Source organism: Pseudopodoces humilis, chromosome 17 (genome assembly GCF_049639895.1).
Source record: "Pseudopodoces humilis isolate 2021_Gansu_Grassland_sample_001 chromosome 17, ASM4963989v1, whole genome shotgun sequence".
In the NCBI taxonomy this organism is placed as follows: Eukaryota; Metazoa; Chordata; class Aves; order Passeriformes; family Paridae; genus Pseudopodoces; species Pseudopodoces humilis.
The window spans coordinates 17,454,840-17,472,946 of record NC_142216.1 but is presented as its reverse complement, the minus strand read 5'-3'; the positions used below and the strand labels follow the sequence as shown (position 1 = coordinate 17,472,946).

The 18,107-nt window shown below is 49.7% G+C and overlaps 1 protein-coding gene across 3 annotated transcripts; it reads left to right on the top strand.

Moving 5' to 3' along the window:
* Positions 1-313: 313 nt before the first annotated feature.
* On the top strand, positions 314-17,534 carry ECSCR (endothelial cell surface expressed chemotaxis and apoptosis regulator). Of its 3 annotated transcripts, none has more exons than XM_014261208.2 (11): positions 314-426; positions 8,732-8,773; positions 9,248-9,298; positions 10,629-10,745; positions 11,217-11,279; positions 13,052-13,099; positions 13,652-13,750; positions 14,466-14,564; positions 15,137-15,173; positions 16,272-16,371; positions 16,896-17,534. In XM_014261208.2, exons 1-11 carry the CDS (start codon positions 375-377, stop codon positions 16,902-16,904), a joined length of 717 nt encoding a protein of 238 aa, XP_014116683.1. In that variant the 5' UTR covers positions 314-374; the 3' UTR covers positions 16,905-17,534. The 3 variants fall into 3 exon arrangements, with proteins under 3 accessions (XP_014116683.1, XP_014116681.1, XP_087919733.1); XM_014261206.2 differs by having other exon boundaries at positions 16,272-16,447; XM_088063607.1 differs by lacking the exon at positions 13,052-13,099 and having other exon boundaries at positions 16,272-16,447.
* The last annotated feature ends 573 nt before the right edge of the window (positions 17,535-18,107 follow it).

Genomic DNA, 18,107 nt, shown 5'->3' with positions numbered 1-18,107 from the left:
AGGCTCCTCCAGCCGCTCTTACCCCAGGGAGGGTGATGTGGGGGGAGATGGGACCTGGGGCACATCCTACCCCACCCAAAACCCCTCCCAAAAACCCCAGCCCCGTAAAGAAGCCGCTGAGGCCCAGAGCGGGGCATCCCTCGGTGCCGAATCCCCAGCAAAGCCCGGCGAGGTTTCCTCTGCCGCCGGCGAGCGATGTCTCACATCCTCCCCGGCCATAATGGGCAGAAAAACACAGTTCCCCTGTGGATTCAGCCCGTTTCCTCCTATTCTTTAACAGGAAGCCGTGTGAGAGTCAGCCCAGGCAGGCGAATCGCCGCTCTGGTCCCTCCCGGGATGGCCAGAGCCTCTGCGAGCCACCGAGCAGCGCCGAGATGCTGCTCCCGTCCGTGCAGGCACTGCTCGGGCTCCTCCTGCTGCTCCCAGGTGAGCTCCCCCCACAGCCGGGGGGATCCGGGGGGATCTGGGGGGGTCCCGGCTTCGGGGGGCTCCGAGGGATCCGGGCACAGCCTGGGGAAAGCTGAGCCTCGCAGCTCGGCTCGCTGGGGAAAACGTGGCTTTGTCAGGTTCGCTCAGTGCTGGGATAGAAAGATTTGTTTCCTGGTTAATGAGAGGAGTGTTTCTGCTGAGGAGTTCAGAGTAAGTGGCTTTTGTCAAATAAGAGTAAAGATGGGGTGTTTCAATGTACAGGAGGATATTGTTTTCCTCAAAAACACTTTTTATTTGCACTTTTTGCTCTCGTTAATGCAAATACAAAGCCCACGTGCAAGGTTGGTGCAGAGCACATCTCGTCCTTGCTGTAATAATTCTGCTTTGGGGTAATTCTGCTTTAACTTCTCTCTCCTGTGTGAGTCGAGGTATGGGATGAAGGAGCTGGTTTCCTGCTCTGAAGGATGACAGGTTGCTTTGCCCTGCATTGTCAGGCCTCTTTTGCCTTGCTGACAGCTGTAGTAGCTGGGAGCTGGAATACATTCAAAGGAATATAAAATAATGTGTCTCCAACTCCGAGGTTTTATCATTAAACCATAGAAGTTGCCTCAGGTTACAGCCACTGTGCTGGTAATAATGGGATTTTTAAAAGGCATAGAATGGTTTGTGTTGGAAAGGAAAGATCAGCTCATTCTGTAGAATACAGAAAGCAATTCGGTTTGTAGCTGTATAATTCCAAGACATAAGAGCACGTGGATTGGAAATTTTGTCTCTTTATTAGAGGGCAGCACTGCTGCCTTCAGCAGAGGGGGAATTTGTGCCTGGGATCAGAGCAAGGATCACATCAAGGGCCTTTGAGCACCTTGGCCACCCTGTGATGCTCCTTAAAGCCCACCCAGAACGCAGCTTTCCCCCTTGAACGTGGAAGGGCTTTTATGGGACAGGAATGGCACAGAGGGGGTCAGGCCCTTCCCTGGCTGGGCTGCACCATGCCAAGATCCATGCAGTGGGAATCCCAGAGGTGCTGCCCAGAATTCCAGCTTCCAGGAGCAGCTGGAATGGGATGCCACCCTTCAGTCCCAACAGCATCACTCTGTCCTCTCAAAGCCACCTGTCTAAAACCAGGGGCAGGGACCGTCCCCTTCCGTGGTGACAGCACCGTCACCCCTCTCCCACCAAACAAGCCTTCCCTGGAAAGTGTCCTGGCTCCCTCTCCTGCTGATCCAGCAGCCCAAAAAGGGCTTCTGAATTTCATTTTTAATTTGACAGCAGGTCTCTAAGGTGGTGTGGCCCCTGGGGGAAGCTTCTGCACAAGGCAAAGCAGCAGCTCAGTGACAGGGGCTCGGTGCTGCCACTGATTTCCCGGCAGCAGGAAAAGGGAATTAGGGGCTCTGGAACGAGGCTCCCTGCCCTGGAGAGATGGAGATAACCTTGATGAGACAGAGAATCAGCTTTGGCTGGACAGTAACACCTGCCTGGTCCCACACAGGCCTTTCTCACTTTTGCTTGGTGCAAATTATTTTATTAATTTATCATTTCCTAAATTAAACTTCTCCGTTCTCCTGGTTATTTCTGAAGGGAGATTCAGATAAGGGAGGTTCAAACTGTTATTTTGAAATTGCTGAAGTGAGAAGGTCTGGAACATTTCCAGTTTGTTTTTCCTCCCCCCAGAAACACTTAGCAGAAAATTTGTCCAAACAAACCTCTTCCTATGGACCCTTTCCATTACAATGGGCAGGAGTTTTCCAGACAAAAGATTTCCACTGAAAAAATTCCTCCTCAAAGCTGATGAAAACCCAGCAGGATTTCCCACTGTTGTTGTTCCATCCATCGCTCTCCTTATCTGTGCCACAGCCTGTGGATGGATAATGGCACCAGAAATGTGGTATTTCAAAACCAGACGAGTATTCTGAGATATATTTTTGATACAATCAAAAACAGGGTGCAGCTGAAGGGCAGGCACCCCGATTCCAGACTTGTACCCTCAAACCAGGCCATCCTCAAGCAAATTTCTCAGCCAAGGGCGAGGCCAGCCCAGCCCTGAGGTGGTGAACAAGGAAGAGAAAGCAGGAGGTGCTTTAGAAATGTTTGTTCGCACAACAAACTGCTCCCTTCGGTAACCCGAAACCCCTCGGTGAGCGCAGCAGCTTCCAGGAATTCTGTCCCGTTTACAATAGGTGAGTCAACAACAGGTGTCCCGAGGGCAGGAACGCTCCTGCAGGGGAGCCAGGCTGGAAAAGGGAGCTGGGGCTTCTCCAGCAGCAGCAGAGCCCAGCTGGGAGCTCTCCTGGCTCCAGTGCCCAGAGGAACCCACCCAGCACCACCCAACCACCTCAACAAGGGAGCAGCTCCCATCTGAGTCCAGGATGGTCCGGGGGATGGAGCAGCTCTGCCGTGGAGCCAGGCTGGGAGAGCTGGGGATGCTCACCTGGAGAGGAGAAGCTCCAGGGAAAGCTCAGAGCCCCTGCCAGTGCCCAGAGGGGCTCCAGGAGAGCTGGAGAGGGACTGGGGACAAGGGCTGGAGGGACAGGACAAGGGGACCTCCTTAAGCTGAAGGAGGGCAGCTCTGCAGGTGAGGTCCAGAATCCCCCCTGCCCTGCTGCCCACACTGTGGGGGATAGATGAAGAGTTGGGAAATGTGGGGGTGAAACTTGGGTCTTTCACCCAAAATCTGGACTCAGATGAATTGTCAGGCCAAGATGCTTTACCTGGCCTGTAGCTGTTGCTTCTGTGAGACTGAGAACTCTTCCAAGCAGGGTTAACCTTCAGCTGCTCCCCTGGCACTCAAGCCAGGACACTCAAGAAAAGCAGGTGGAAAGAAGAGGAATTATGAGAAATCCCTCAGCCACCAGCCCCTTTCACACCTCATCTCCTGAACCAGTCCCAGCAGATCACATTCCTGCCTGGTGGTTCATAAACACCATAGAGCAGCGCTCAAATAAACCTGGGGAATCTCAGAATTACTGGAAAGAGTAAGCAATTTGGGAAGAAACTTGGAGTCTCCTCTGTAAAGTGCTTTGAGCTCTGCTAATAAATAGTATTATTAAGAAACTGTAGGTAGGCAAAAAGCACAGGCTGGGCTGCAGGTCCCATCGAGCCTGGACTGGTGAAGCTCCCATTTTTCATTTGCACTGGGCATGGAGTGACTTCCCCTCCAAAATCCCAGACCCAGCTCCAAAGCTGAGGAGCAGCACAGCCAGGAGAAGGACAGGAGCCACATCAGCAGGAGCAAACCTAAAATAAGATAAGATAATAATATAAGATAATAAAATAAAATAAATAAGAGCTCTACAATAAGCAGCTCAGGAGGAAACTGGAACCAGCGAGCAGCTGGGAGGGTGATGGAGCAGCGGCCTGGTGGTGCAGCCAGGAGAAAAGCCAGGCTGCTTTTCCTTCCAGGACAAGCCCTTTCCCTTGGCAAAGCAGCCCTGGGCAGCACAAGGACGCAGCAGAGCCGCCCCGTGCCCACAGCCTCCCCATGCTGTTTGTCTCCCGGGTTGTTTTCTACATCCAAGTGGGTTTTAATTGCCTCCCACTAAGATCTGATTCCAGACTGGCTCACCAGAGAGGAGCATGGAATGTGGTGCTTGGAGAGGATGCCCAGGCCCAGTCCTTGAGGACGGGCAGAGGAAGGCAACGATTAATTTTAATTGCTGATGAGATCCGGGATTAATTCCCGGCTCTCTAAACTTTCCATAACACTTTGACTGAGTCATTACAATTCAGAACAACTTGGCAGCCAGTTGCCAGCCCCCCTCCCAGCATTTGGGAATTAGGCACTTGAGCACTTCTGTGGATCTGGCCCTAATTTGGGCTGTCAGTTATCCACCCTGCAGAACAACACTTTTCCTCTCTCTCCTCCACAATTCCCACCCCACCTGTTCTGCTGTGAGACCCTCAAGGCAGAGACACCTTATTCAGGCACTTAATAAAACAGGGCCTAGGCTTTGGCAGAACTCTCTGCTTTCCAGGTTTCCTAAGAGAGGATTTTTTTCCCTGTGGAAGCCCTGAGTGCTGCTCAGTGCTGTGTGTTTCACCCAGGAAGCAGCTGCACCTGTGTTAAGTGGTTGGTATTTTTTTGTCTTGGGTCATCTGACAGAAGTGCCACTATCTGAGTTGCAAATCCTATTTTTAGCTTGCTGGATCTCTCTTCTGAAAGTGTTCTCAAGCACAGGGTGACACAGAGGGTCAGCACTGTGGGCTCTGCAGGTGGGACATCCCCCAAAACTGCCAGGGAAGGGACGAGTCCAGGGCTCCTTGTCACTGGGAATAGATGCTCCCTCCCCATCAGCAGTTCTGAGTGGACAGGAGCAGTCCCTGTGACTCCACACCGGTGCCAGAGGTCCTTCCCAGTGACCCCAGCTCTCTGTGAACACAGGCTGGACACCACAAACCTGTCATGAGCCTGATCTAAACCCTGCTGAAACCTTCCCAACAGCTGCCTCAGGTCTCTATAGGAGGCCCTGGTGAAGTTTGGGGGTTTAAAGTATTCCCTCTCTTTGGTCAGCAGCTGGAAAAACCATGTTTTAAATGTCTACAATTGCCAAAAATAATACCAAAGCATAAATACCTAAAATTCACCTGTCTTTTGGTTGACATCACCCTCTTTGTGCTGAGGAGTGAGTGGGGTGAGGTGGGAATACCTCAGCTGCCACGAGAGAAGGCTCCAGGTGAGTCTAGACACACGCAGCCCCACAGAAAAAACAACTGCCAAAACCAGAAATCCAAAATTCTCCCGTTTGCCCGTTGGAGAAACGAAGCGGAAAGCAGCGAGCGGGAAATGCAGCGGCAGCCCCGACGTGCTCCTCTGCAGCCCTGCAGCTCCAGTGCCTAACTGGGACTTTCCCATGACAGCACGAGCACAAAGCCGTATTTCCCATCGTAAATCCCTCAGGCAGCTCCTGGTCTCCACCCAGGACTGCACAATCCAGCTGTAAATCCTCTGCACCCAAACACGCAATGAACTCCTTGGCAGCGCTCGCCCTTGTGGAAGGGCTTTGATGTTTATTGCGATTCCAGCTGCGCCAGACGTGTCCTGATTATTGCTGGGAGCTGTTTATAGAGCCAGGGCTCTCCGTGCTGGCAGCAGCACGGGGAGGGAATGGTTTCCAGCTCCAGAATCCCCTGGGATATCTGCAGGGAGCCACGACACGTGGCGCGTTTTGTTCATCCCCGTCCTGCTGCGCAGCCCCACGACGGGAGTTTGCTCTCATCCTGCTTCGCACAGATCCAGCCCGCTCCTGCGGGGTCTGGGATGCTGAGCACCCTCCCCAAAACAAAACACCCAATAGAACAGGAGTTTTGCTTATTTGAGTTGGCAGGGAAGGCATAACAAGCAGCAGCGGCCAGAAGTCGGAGCCAGGCCTGCTCCACTTTGAAATGAAGTGTGGATGTGTTTAGAAAAGCCAGGGGCGTTTATTCCGGAGCAGAATGCCAGAAGGGGATCTCCAGCCCTCAGCCTCTGCACAGCAACACTCCAGAGCAGGGCAAGCATCAGCCCAGCCACAGGAACTCAGGAACTGAGAATGGGGGAAAACTGCTTTTTCATCTTTTTTACAATGAGCAGTGGGAGCCTCGGTGTCAGGATGAGAAGGTTTTGAGTACAATTTCCTCCTGGAGCTGGCCCCTGGATGGTCCCATCAGGGATGGCAGTGTCACCTCCCTCACCCTCAGCTTCCTGCCATCCCCAGAGGCTCTGTTCAAGTTCTCAGATTTCTCCTCATCTGCACCAAAAATGGTGGAATAAACGTCCAGCTCAGCACCTTCATTCCCCTTTTCCTTTGGCAGAGACTAAGTGAAGACAGCAGCTCTTTCTCCAGTGATTCTGGGTGCTTCCACATACCATGTCCATGAAAAAGTACCTGTGAGCATTCCCATAAATGCTCCATAAATCTCTTCCATAAATGTGCCACAGCTACTTCTCCCCACAGGAAAATGAGACAATGGGTCCTGCAAGAGAATTTTGGAGAAAGAGGAGCTGTTTGAGTCAAGCAGCTGCTGGAGGATATTGACCCCCCATGATGATCTCAGCACTTTATTTTTTGTGCTGAATGTAGAGAGTATCTTAAGGCATCTGCAAAGCAATGCCCAGAATCATCCCCTTTCCTCAAAAGAATCCTCTCTACCTCTTTAGGAAGGGCAAACATGTGCCTAAAACATTCTTTTTTCCCCATGATATTAATTGTTTTAGTAGGTGATGGTACAGCTGCCCATAACCCTTGTCTCTTACTGCCCTGATGCTCCTTTAAGTTGCTCTTCAAAACCCTCGGGGAAGGATATCCCATAAATTCTTCAACACAACCACACCTCGCTATCCCTGTGCTAAGGCAGGTTCCTCTTTCCCAGCCTCCCTTTTCCTTGCTGCACATAAAGGTCCTTGTTTCCTGATCCTGCTCCAAATTGAGCTGTAAATCAGCCAGTCCCTTCCTCTCTCTATGATTAAAGATCTGATCCTGCCTTCTCTTTCATGGTTTGAACAGGACAGTTTTCCCAGCCTGCTGCCCAGTAAATTAGAAGAGAAAAACATGGAAAAGGTCTGAAAAGTCCAGTCTGATTTTCACAGCCAAACTGTGTCTGGGAATAAACCACATTTCATTATGTATTCACCATGGTTTACACACTTCCTGTCTGGCTGGGATCATTGTCATAAAGCCTCAGACACAAAAACAATTAAGTCTCCAAAGCAATTCCACGAGGAAAATGAGATCAATCAGGAACTTGCTACACCCAGAGCGTGCTGAGGGTGAGCTCTGAGCCAGACCCCCAATCAGTGCTGAGGCTTTCCTTCAAGACACCCCTCCCTGCCAGAGCCCTCAGCCCCCCTACAGCTCCTGGCATCAAATCCTGGAATCACACAGTGCTTTGGGCTGGGAGGGACCCTAAAGCTCATCCCATCTCACCCCTGCCATGGCAGGGACACCTTCACCATCCCAGGCTGCTCCAAGCCCCATTTAGCCTGGTCTTAGACACTTCCAGGGATCCAGGGGCAGCCCCGGCTGCTCTGGGCACCCTCAGGGCCTGCCCACCCTGCCAGGGAGAATTTCCTTGCAGGAGGGCAGGCTCTGGATGCAAACAGGCACTGTTGTGCCCTGGCTGCTGCTGCCTGGCTGGAGCCTCCCCTGCACCTCCTGCAAAGGCTCTGCTCCCACCAGAGCCCTGGGGCACCATGAGGGGACAGTGTGCTGGGAGGATTCAACCTTCCCTGCTGTCCCTTTTGCCCAAATCCTTTTTGTCCCATGGGACTCTGGTGAGATGGATCACCAGGGGAGTCAGATTCAGCTGCTTCCTGTAGTGCCATTTCTTTCATTAAACTTAACCATGGAGAGCACCAGGGTCACCAGCAGTAACCATCTTAAAATCCCAATTAGGATGTACATTCCAGCAATGACAGACTCAAAGTCACCTTCCCAAAGTTAAACCAGCCAGGTAGGATTTGAGCATTTAAAGTGTATTTACATTTTCCAGGTTTTGTCCTCGAGTGTGGGACGTTTCTTTCTTCCATTTTCAAGGGCAGCATTTTTAACTGACATCTCATCTAACCCTTGGGGCTGTACTAGATGAGATTGAAAGTTCCATTCCAAGCCAAAATACTCTCCTCTGTGACTCCGGGAGCTTCAAGGAAAACATCACGGATGCTGAGAGTAGGAAATGTGGGGGTTTGGGACAGGGATGCATCATCATGAATCCAAAAGAAAAGCAAACACATAAAGCAAACAAAGCCACCTTTTAGCTGAGGAACTGGGGGCCCAGTGAAACATCTACAACATTGTGTGGACCTCCAGGACTACCCAGCCCTACAGGGAAGGCAGATCCTGAGGGCTGCAGCTCCATCCAGCCTCACAGTGCAGGCCTCAGTTTCCTGGGATACACAGGATAGGAAGGAGAATGGTCCCATCATCTCCTGGAAGCCTTTACAAACCTCATCCATCCATTCCATAAGGTCTCAAGGGAACAAAGTGTTCAAATGTGTATCTTACACAGCTCCAGAACAGAGGTCCCACACCCTTCTGGGCCAGGGCTGGGGAGGGAATGAGCCCATGGATTTCTATGACCCCCAAAGGGGAGGAGCACATTTATCCTGGCTGGATAAACTCCACTATTCATTTATTCAGCCTGATAGTTTTAGTGCTCAGTAAAACTTGTTTGCTACTACTCCTCTGCTAATGCTTTTGGGGGAATCCCATATTCCAAAATCATTCCAACAGAAGATGAGGAAAACGCAAACCACACATGGAACAAGAGCAGCAGTGGGTTAGTGACCACCACAGATCAGCACCACTCACACTCTGCTCTTTCCTTTCAGGTTCTACAGCTTCCACAAACTCCTCCAGCCCCACTGGAACAGGTACCTCTGCCTTGTGATGTGCTTTATGTGTCTGTTTGGACGTGGGTGCAGATGGAAATGGGGGGATGCAAATGGAGAGGCCCCAAGTGGGACCCTGCACCTGATGAGGGATCCTCTCCCAGGATCCTTCCTCTGCCCCATCCATCACCCCCAGATCTCCAGGGGACATGGCCCCGAGGGTGACCTGGCTTGGCTCCCTTTTGTCTGGAAGGGAGTGAGGCTGTGCTCCAGGAAGCCTGGGGAAAGCAGAAGGATCCTGCCTCACCTTTGCTCCCTGCTTTTCCAGCTATTCCCTACATGGATCCATGGAGCTGGTCCCTACAGCCACACCAGCAACAAACCCTCTCCTTGGCATCTCTTGTCCCACTCACCCTTTCTGCTCTCAATGGCCCCTTTCTGGCCCATTCTCCAACCCTCCCTGTGGGATCCCACCAGCCTGGAAATGTCACCTCCGTGCCTCTGCTTGTGTTCCAGGTCAATCCCAACCTACAGCACCCAGCCCTGAAGCAAAGAACCACAGCTCAGGTAATGCTCAGCTGGAGAGCGAGGAGAGAGGCTTGAGGACATCCCAGTGGGGAACTGCTCTGACCTCAGTCCAGCTGGGCCACCCCACAGTAACTGGGGCTGTGCAGAGGCCAGTGGTGAGGAGGAAGGAAATTTTGTGGTGTCAGGGCTTCTGATCCAGCCAACTCGCCCCACAGGGATCAAGGCATGGGTGCGAGCAAAACCAGGGGGGGAAAGAAATCTTCAGATTGAATAGGGAGAATGAGAAGATCATAGAGTGGAATCCCAGAATGGGTTGGGTTGGAAGAGACCTTAAAGCTCATCCCATTCCATCCCTGCCATGGCAGAGATTCCTTCCACTATCACAGGTGCTCCAAGCCCCATCCAAACTGACTGATCTTTAAGATCCCTTCCAACCCAAGCCTTCCTATGATTTTTGACATGTACAGAAAACCGATTACACAAGAAATGATCTCTCCAGCTCCACAGCTGCTAGTGCCCATTTGGATCTTTGGAGACAGATCTCTTCCTGCTGTTTCAGGAAAAAACAAAAAAATCTAAGCATAGCTACCCTTCCAGAAGGACCCCAAAAATATCAAGGAATAAGATCTCTAAAAGATCTCTGCTGCTTCCAAGCCTTTCAGAAAAAAAACCCTAAACCTTAAACTTAATCCTAAATTCTAATATTTCAGTGAAGTATTTGGATAAAGGAGAAAAAAAAAAAAACATCACACTAACCTTGAAACCATTTCATCATTTTCTCAATTTATTGGAAAGCCAGGTGCAAGTCTAGACAGGGAACTCACCTGTAAATTCCCAGCTGGTGATCCACTCTTCTGTGCAGAGGGATTATTGAAAGATTTCCCCCTCACAGCTTGCTCTGGATCGAGTGCAGTTTGGAGCAGGTTGAGGCAGAGGATGGAGCCTCCAGACCACTTCAAGAGCTGAATTATTTGTCTTAGAGACTCTCAGTGAAATGTAAGGTGAAAGTTGGCATTTCAGAACACAAGGAAATGATCACGGGGTGCCAGGCAGCTCCAGGCAGCTCAAGTGTCCGGTGACAAAAACACCTTCACTTTCCATGGCAGGGAAAGAAGCAGCAGCAAACCCTGACTTTCCCCACATGTTTGCTGAGCTCTGCCAGCTCAGCATCTCCTCACAGTGAAAAGACAAAAGGAAATTCCAAAGTACAAGAGCTCCTTGACTCTGAGCAGGATGAAGGCCATTCCCATGCTTTCCCTAGCAGATTATTCCTAACTCTCGAGGAATTTGAGGGTTCTGCAATAGCTGTGCCCTCTCCAAGCTGTTTCTGAGCTGAACTGTTTGAAGTAACACCACAATTTCCCTACAGAGCCATCAGTAAAATCAACACCACCGACCAACCTGAACCTCACCTCTGCGGGTCAAACTACTACAGCCAAACCCTCCCCCACCACTACAACAACCCTGACAGCAACCACCGAGCGAGGTAAGGATGGAAAACTTAAATATTTGCTCAGGCAGGACCTGTTTGTGCCTCCCTCCTTATCCAAGCCAAACTGCAGGCATCAGAGTATTGAGCTAGTCCACACTGTGCTGGTTATTCAGCAATTATTGAATTGCAAATATTGAATTTCTCAGAGTCTTTGCTGAAAGAGCAGCTCATTCCAGCTCCCCAGATGGACACAGCCAGGCCAAGGCCATATCAGAAAATCCAGATCATGCTTTATCAAATAATGGAGCAGCTCCAGCCTCCCCAGGCTCCCTCTCCCAAGCTCACCTGTCAGGTACACTCTGAGCTGCCTCCACAGCTGGCTAACTGGGCATCCTGATGGATGGCTGGAGGGAAAATATCATGCAAATCGAGATTTTTACTCCATGGACACCCAACAGCTCTCCATGCTGGAATCTGCAGTGGCTCCCCCAGTTAATTGTCCTTTCCCACGTTTTCTTTATCTAGATGATAAGTCTGGTGGAAACAGAAGCACGGCAGCTCCTTCTCCAACTTCTCCAACACCTCAAGGTACTTTGTTCTTTTAGACTAACAATAGGACCAGATGATTTGATGGCAATCAGTGGCACAGGTTCTCTAAGCACGAGCCTGTTTGGGGGGGTGAATCATGCAAAATCACATCTGGTGTCTTTATAAGCAGTGATAAAACACGAGATAAATGCTCTCAACATCCTCTGCTGGGATGAACTTGAGCAGCTGAACACTGGATCTATGTTTAGGAAAGGGGAGCCCTTTTAAAATCTTTTTAAGTAAATATAATTTTGCTTTTGACAGTTTGTTTAACTCAAGCTGTAAGCACAAATTAGAGACTTCAGTATGAGTTTTCTCAGAATAAGGGCAGAATCCAAGCGACTGGAAGACTGAAATCTGACAACTGAGTTGATTCTCCATTAAAAATTCAGCCTCAAAAACCTGCAGTGGTCAAGAAACTGCTCTGCCTCTCCAAGTACCTCTCAGATCTCTAACACAAGCAAGGTGAGGAAGCTGTGCCCACCCAGCATGGCTGTGCCCAGCTAAGCCAGGAGCCCTTTGCTCAGAGCACACTGCTGTTCTTTCCAACCCTGAATTACCACTGAGAAGCTCCACACATCTCTGACTAATGCTGAGGCTTCCAAAAGCCGGGTCTCCCATTGTGTGAGACCAAATATTTCCCGGGGATGGTGTATCCATGCCAGGCTCAGCAAGCCCCAGCTTCTGCCTGTGGCCAGAGGAACAACTTCAGAATGAAACAAAGAATTTGATGAGTGGGGAAAAAAATTGTACAGCAGCAGACCCTGCTTCTCCAGACGGTTCTGCTCCTTGTGGCTTCTGAAACAACTAGATTTATTATTTCATGCCTTTTCCCCTTCTTCTTCTGGCTTTTGGCAGAATCCCAGTCCAAATCAGGGATGTTTGCTGCAGGACAGGACTGGGTTCAGCTGCTCCCCAGGGCAGAGCCAGGAGCTGTGCACCCCTCTCCAGGCACCACAGCCCCTTGGCCAGCGCTGCTGCTGGGAATGTGGGGCTGGGAAAGCAGGGAGGAAGATCCTACAGGTGATCTTCTGAAGCTCTGAAGTATCACTTTGAGTCTCCTGGCAGGGCCTGTAGCTGCTCATTAAGGTCGATGCAGACACTCTGGCTGTTCAACAACAGCCTGGAGGCAGCAAAGGATGTTTTTTCTCTGTACAAGTGAAACACAGGGGCTGGCTTTACATTTCCTTGCACAGGCACTGGAAGCAGCTGTCACCAACCAGACAGCTTCACACAAGCCAATTTATCCCACTGAGAACTGGAGTCCTTGCTTGGACAAACCTCTGTGCTGACACAGCCAGACCACATATGGTGTACTTCTAGATAACCCAGCATAGCAAATCCACTCATTTCAAATCCAGGGACAAGCCAAACACTCAATCCACACCCACAGTCTGCAATATTTTTTCCCCTAATCAGACTTCTTTTAAAGTCTCAATGTTCATGACCTGCAGCACATCTATAACCTTCCCAGCTCAGTCTTCCAGCCTTGCCTTGCTGTTTTTGCCCCAAACCTGTACCTGGGACTGCAGACCCTAAAGAGTTTACAAAAGGGTACTTGAATTTTGGTTCTCTAGGGTTTCCATTTGGACATGGAAAATAGTACAAAGTATATTTGGTGGGAAGCTTTTAACATGGAAGTGGGAGTATTAATTCCATGTTTCCCCAGATATCGCCGGCACTACTGTGAATCCATTCTCCTCTCCATTAATTCCTTTGGTTCTCGGATGTCACTGGAGGTCAAGACTCACATTCTGTGTCTCTCTGTGCAGGTCAGGATCCCATGAGGAATGAGAGCACCACAACAGCAGCGACTCAAGGTGCTTCCTCCTCTCAGAGAGGCAATTCCTGCTCCGTATTTTATATTCCTGTGCACAGCCAGCAGCAGGGCCATCACACGGCTGTCTTCAAGGCAGCGTGGACGCCAGTGATTTCCTGAGGGGTGATGAACATCCCATCCAGCCCTTGAAAAGCCTGTAAAGCTCTGCAGAAACAGCACTGCTGGGCAACCTCAAGCCTGGGAACAGAAGGAAAGGTGCCATTATGGCAAAAGGTTGTAAAAGGAGGGAGACAGGACAAATTCCCTCCTCAAAAGCAGTGCCAGCGCTGACTTTGACCTTTCCTCACTGGGGTCTCAGGAGGAAACCCTGTGGGTGCTCTCAGCTTGTCCATAAAAGGGGCCCCACCAAGGCAATGATTCCACACAGGTCTCACTCTCTTTGCTCTTAAGATTGATGGGCCTGGCCAGGATCCAAATTTGGTCTCTTTAGTGAAGTGCAAGTGAGAGTTAGGGCCTCTAGCATTGCTAGGAATCCTCTTCCTAGCCGTGGAAGAATGACTTTTATATAAATCTGCCTTTCTTCCCTCTGTAGGCACCTCAGGACACATCACCCCAACACCCAACTCCTCCAGCCAACTGCCTGAGCCCACCCCGACAGACGAGAAATCGCCGCTGACAGTGGCAGCTTTTGGTAAGGTTTGTGCCAACTGGGGAGAGGAGGGGGCTCTCCTGCACCAATCCGTGATGGTTTGGACACCCAAACAGGAGCCCAGAGCAGCTGGGGCTGCCCCTGGATCCCTGGCAGTGGCCAAGGCCTGGCTGGACAGGGCTTGGAGCAGCCTGGGATACTGGAAAGACAGGGGGTGAAATGAGATGATCTTTAAGGTCCCTCCCAACCATTCCGTGATTCCAGGATTATAAATCCAAGGGAATCTTAGCAGGACAAATTTCCTGTGCAAAGAATTGTTTGACTGATTGAGGCCTGATGTCAGTACAAATCCACACTTGATTTGAAGTGTCTAAAGGTGGTTTATGGGACAGATAACATCACCCACAGCTCTAGCTTGCCTCTCCCTGTTACACTACTTATTTATTTGGCTTTACACACTTTTGGGATAAGATTTACCAACTGTAGCAGGAACATATGGACTCTTATCAATCCCCAGTGTAATCAGCTGACTTCTGCCTTCCTGGCACTGCCTTACCAATTAATTATTTATTGATAAAGTATTCATAGAAGTCCTTTGAGATTAAAACACAGGAGGATAAAGCTATTTGTTCTAACAAATGTTTGCTTCTCTGCCTGTTACGAACCATGCTCACATTAATGGAAATATTGATTTCCTAGCCAAGTTTTGATGTCAGAGTCTCTCTGCTACTCAGACACTCCTTTCCTCCATCCCCAGGTGTCATCAGCTTCGTTGTTATCCTGATAGTGGTGGTCATCATCCTGGTCAGTGTGGTCAGCCTGAGGTTCAAGTGCAACCATTCCAAGGATTCAGAAGGTATTTGTCTGGGGGAATCTGTGCTTCCCTAATCAACAAGTCACCAGTTTCCATGTGGATCTGGCAGTTCCTAAAAGATGCATCTGAAAAGCTTACACAGTGGTGGGGAGGTTTGGAAGCCAGACTGGAACATGGATTGAGCAGTCAGGAGTGCAGTGTGACCTCCTTGCTAGAGCCCCAGCCCAGCCTCATCTGGATGTGGTCTCAAATTTCCTGCAGCTCAAATTCCAAGAGGTGGGCAGTTCTTCCAGCAAAAATCGTGGACTTTGACACACCTTTTCCTTAGGAATCCCATTTCCCACGATGCAGTGCCCAGCAGAGGGCAAGGCTGCTCTGCTGCAAGGCAGAATCCTTCCCAAAGGAATCCTTCCTAAAGCCTGCAGGGGCAGCGGGTCCTGCCTCTATGTCCCCTTAGCCAAAAGATTTTCTCTAATCAGCTCCCAGGTTTCCCCCACAGTGTCTCAAATCTCACTCAGGCTTCATTTATATCCCTGCACGAAGTAATTCAGAATAGGGCTGACTTATTTTATGACTTCTCACCTCTACTTCACCATCTGCTTTTCTCTCCCCAGACAAACAGAAACCAGGAACCTCAATGGTATCAGAGAGGTAAGGCTGCTCACGCCACCCACATCTGATGGAGAGTGCCTGTTTTATCCCAGAGCTAATTTTAGCAAGGGAAAGAGTCTGCTTTGGTTATTTCAGGTGGAAGGAAGCTTGTCAAGACATCTTTGAAAGAGTTAGAAAAGCAAAATCAGCTTTGAGAACACCTCATCCTCTGACATAGATAGAAGATCAGTATTTAGGGGGTTCATTTCAAAGCCGCACTAAGACTCATCACCTTCCCAAAGCAGATTGTCTTCCTTGCCTAGACAGAGCCTTGAGGTCTAAACTTGAGTTTCTGATCTCAAAGCAGTCTTAGGTATCTCCCAAGATGCCCATTACTGTTTCTCAGTGAGGGCAGGACAAAGGAGCCCCAGTTCAGAGACTTTTAGAAGAGAATCATCAAGCAGAGAATGGTCCATCAGAAACCCATGGTCCCTCACTGCTGTTCCAGAGGAGAGGCTGAATGTGGGAAAACAGCAAGAAACAAGAGCTGGAAGGGACCAAAACATATTGCTCCTATTTTTCCATCTGATAGTTTCCTAAACCCTGCTTTGGAAAGGGACAAGGGACATAGGGAGCAAAATCTGTAAGTATTTAGGTGCCAAATTTGCATCAGCATCAGTGGTCACAAAATACCCTTAACAATCATGATCCAAGGGATCTGAAGCCACTGAGGCAGAACATGCCTGAAAATAGGACAGTGCCTAAGGTTCCCTGATCCCCAAAATCATCCAGCCTAAACTGGCAAGGAATGCACATCCCAGCCCTCAGGGTAGGAAAAGGGAATTCCACCTTCCAAAGCCTTGTAATGCCCTATGGATGGGCCCGAATCAGGACAGCAGCTCAGTGGGTGGTGGAAACCAAACCTGGTCACCCGTACCAGACTTGGCCTTGCCTGTTTGCCTCCAGCTCTGTGCAAAGAGGTTTTGTCCCTGGAGGTGTCTGAGGAATACCTGGATGTGGCTCTGGTCTGCTTGACCAGGTGGTGATTGCTCAAAGGTTGGACTCAATGACCCTGGAGGTCTTTTCCAACCTCGGTGTGATTCTGTGATTCCCTCTCATTTCCCAGAGTAATTAATTATCTCCTTGTCTCCTTGGCAGCTGCTCGGCAGACATGAGCCAGAAGGGGAACAGCATCACTCTGATCTCCATGAAGAACATCAACACCAACAACAGCATGAGCTACCCCCCATCAGAAAAGGTTTCCCTTTTCAGCCTTGCTTTTTAGGGAATCAGCTGGGGATCATTTCTCTGGCTGGATAAGAGCATGCCTTAAGGTATTTCTTTGCTCTTTTATATTCCTTCAAAAATATGACAAAAAACAGCTGCCACCAAACTTCTAAAGGTCCAAACTGCTTCCATGAGCCTGGGTGAAAAGTTTGTGTGCCCATCTCATGTTTGACAGGGCTGGCTGAACTCGAGGTGCCAAGTTTACCTCATGTGTACAGGTGACATCACCTGTGGCCAGCTGCAAAGCTGGAGGGGTTTGCCATTAAATGAAGAGATGTGTGAGAAATCGAGGTGTCACCCTCCAGTCCAGCTTATCCCCTCCTGCCCCACAGGTGGCTGAAGCACATCCCCATCAGTGCCCACAGTTCCACATGAGGAATTCATATCATTTTTGGCTGTTTTAAAGCTGGGACTGAGTTGGGGAGAACACATAGCTCTACTCCCTTTGTCAGCCCAACCATGCCGCTGATGAGCTGTGTTTTGTTCTTTTGGCAGGTGTTATGAAGCCAAGAGCCCAGAGATCGAAGCTGACACGTGACAACCAGCAGTGGCTTTCTAGGTTCTTTTTTTTTTTTTTCCCCCTTCGGGGAAAGAGCAAGGGTGGACTTTATATATAAATTATTATGTCCTTTCTGATCAGTACATTTGCAGTAGTGTCCTACATAGCTTCCCCACCTGGGGCCTGAGGGCTTTCTCCAGTTACAGCCCGCCACGCTCCGTGGTTGATATCTAACTCTATTTTTGATATGCCTTCAAACACTCAGATAATTCCAGCAGCAAGAAGCACCAAAGCACCATCCACTCCGCTAATAAACCTCTGCCTTAGATTAATGGCCTTTATAGTCTGTGCCAGGCAGTCACAGGCTCGTTAATCAGCATAGCCCCACGTCGAGCCAGACCCGCGAGCTGGGAAAGCCTGATCCAAAGCTGAAGGCCTGATGGGACTTAAATGCCCAAGTTCTAGGTCAAATCCCAGCACGACTGCTCCAAGCCCCTTATCCCCAGTGCTCTCATTGTCCCCACAGCAGTGGGATGGTCACATCCACCTACCTCACAGGGTTGTTGTGAGGCCTTGTTAATCTGTCTGTAAAGTGCATGGAGAACCGTGAATTAAAGGTGCTGCTGAAATGCAAATCGCCATCTTAAACACTTTATTATTATTATTATTAATAATAATAACAACGGAGCTTCCGGAAGGCAGATCATTATGTCCCCACATGCTCAGGGACTCGGCTGAAGTGTAAGGAACAAAGTCCCTGCTTAGATCGTGGTTTATCTCGGTGTAAAATGAATGGTCACAAGCAAATTGCTGAGTTCCTTCAGCTCCTGGAACGTGCCCAAGTTTGCCAGGAGAGCTTCCATCATCTCCAGCTTCCCCAAAGCTTCCTGGGACCAGGAAGAGCAGCAGCCCCTTGTGCAATGCAAGAGGCAGCTGTGCTTTGCAGCTGGCAAGGAAATGTTCAGCAAATAAAAAATGCAACATTTTCAAAGCTCCTGGTAAGAGCCAATGCACTTTTAACCTCTGGCATCTGCACAGGGTAGTTTGATAAATTGTTTCTTAATAAATGAAGCTTTTCTGGTAACAATTATGAAAAGTAAAATGTTGTCACTGACCCAGGCTCCACCAGACTGGTGAATTTGCTTAACAAAGAATCCCAGATAATTCCCAATTAGATGGACCCAGATAGCTCCAGTTCCCAAAGACCT

Bases quoted from the DNA above. Each gene is read 5' to 3' on its own strand.
- ECSCR (XM_014261206.2), top strand. From the start codon at position 375: ATGCTGCTCCCGTCCGTGCAGGCACTGCTCGGGCTCCTCCTGCTGCTC. The intron at 427-8,731 runs GTGAGCTCCCCC...CTTTCCTTTCAG, and splicing joins GCTCCTCCTGCTGCTCCCAG to GTTCTACAGCTTCCACAAAC. The intron at 8,774-9,247 runs GTACCTCTGCCT...CTTGTGTTCCAG, and splicing joins CTCCAGCCCCACTGGAACAG to GTCAATCCCAACCTACAGCA.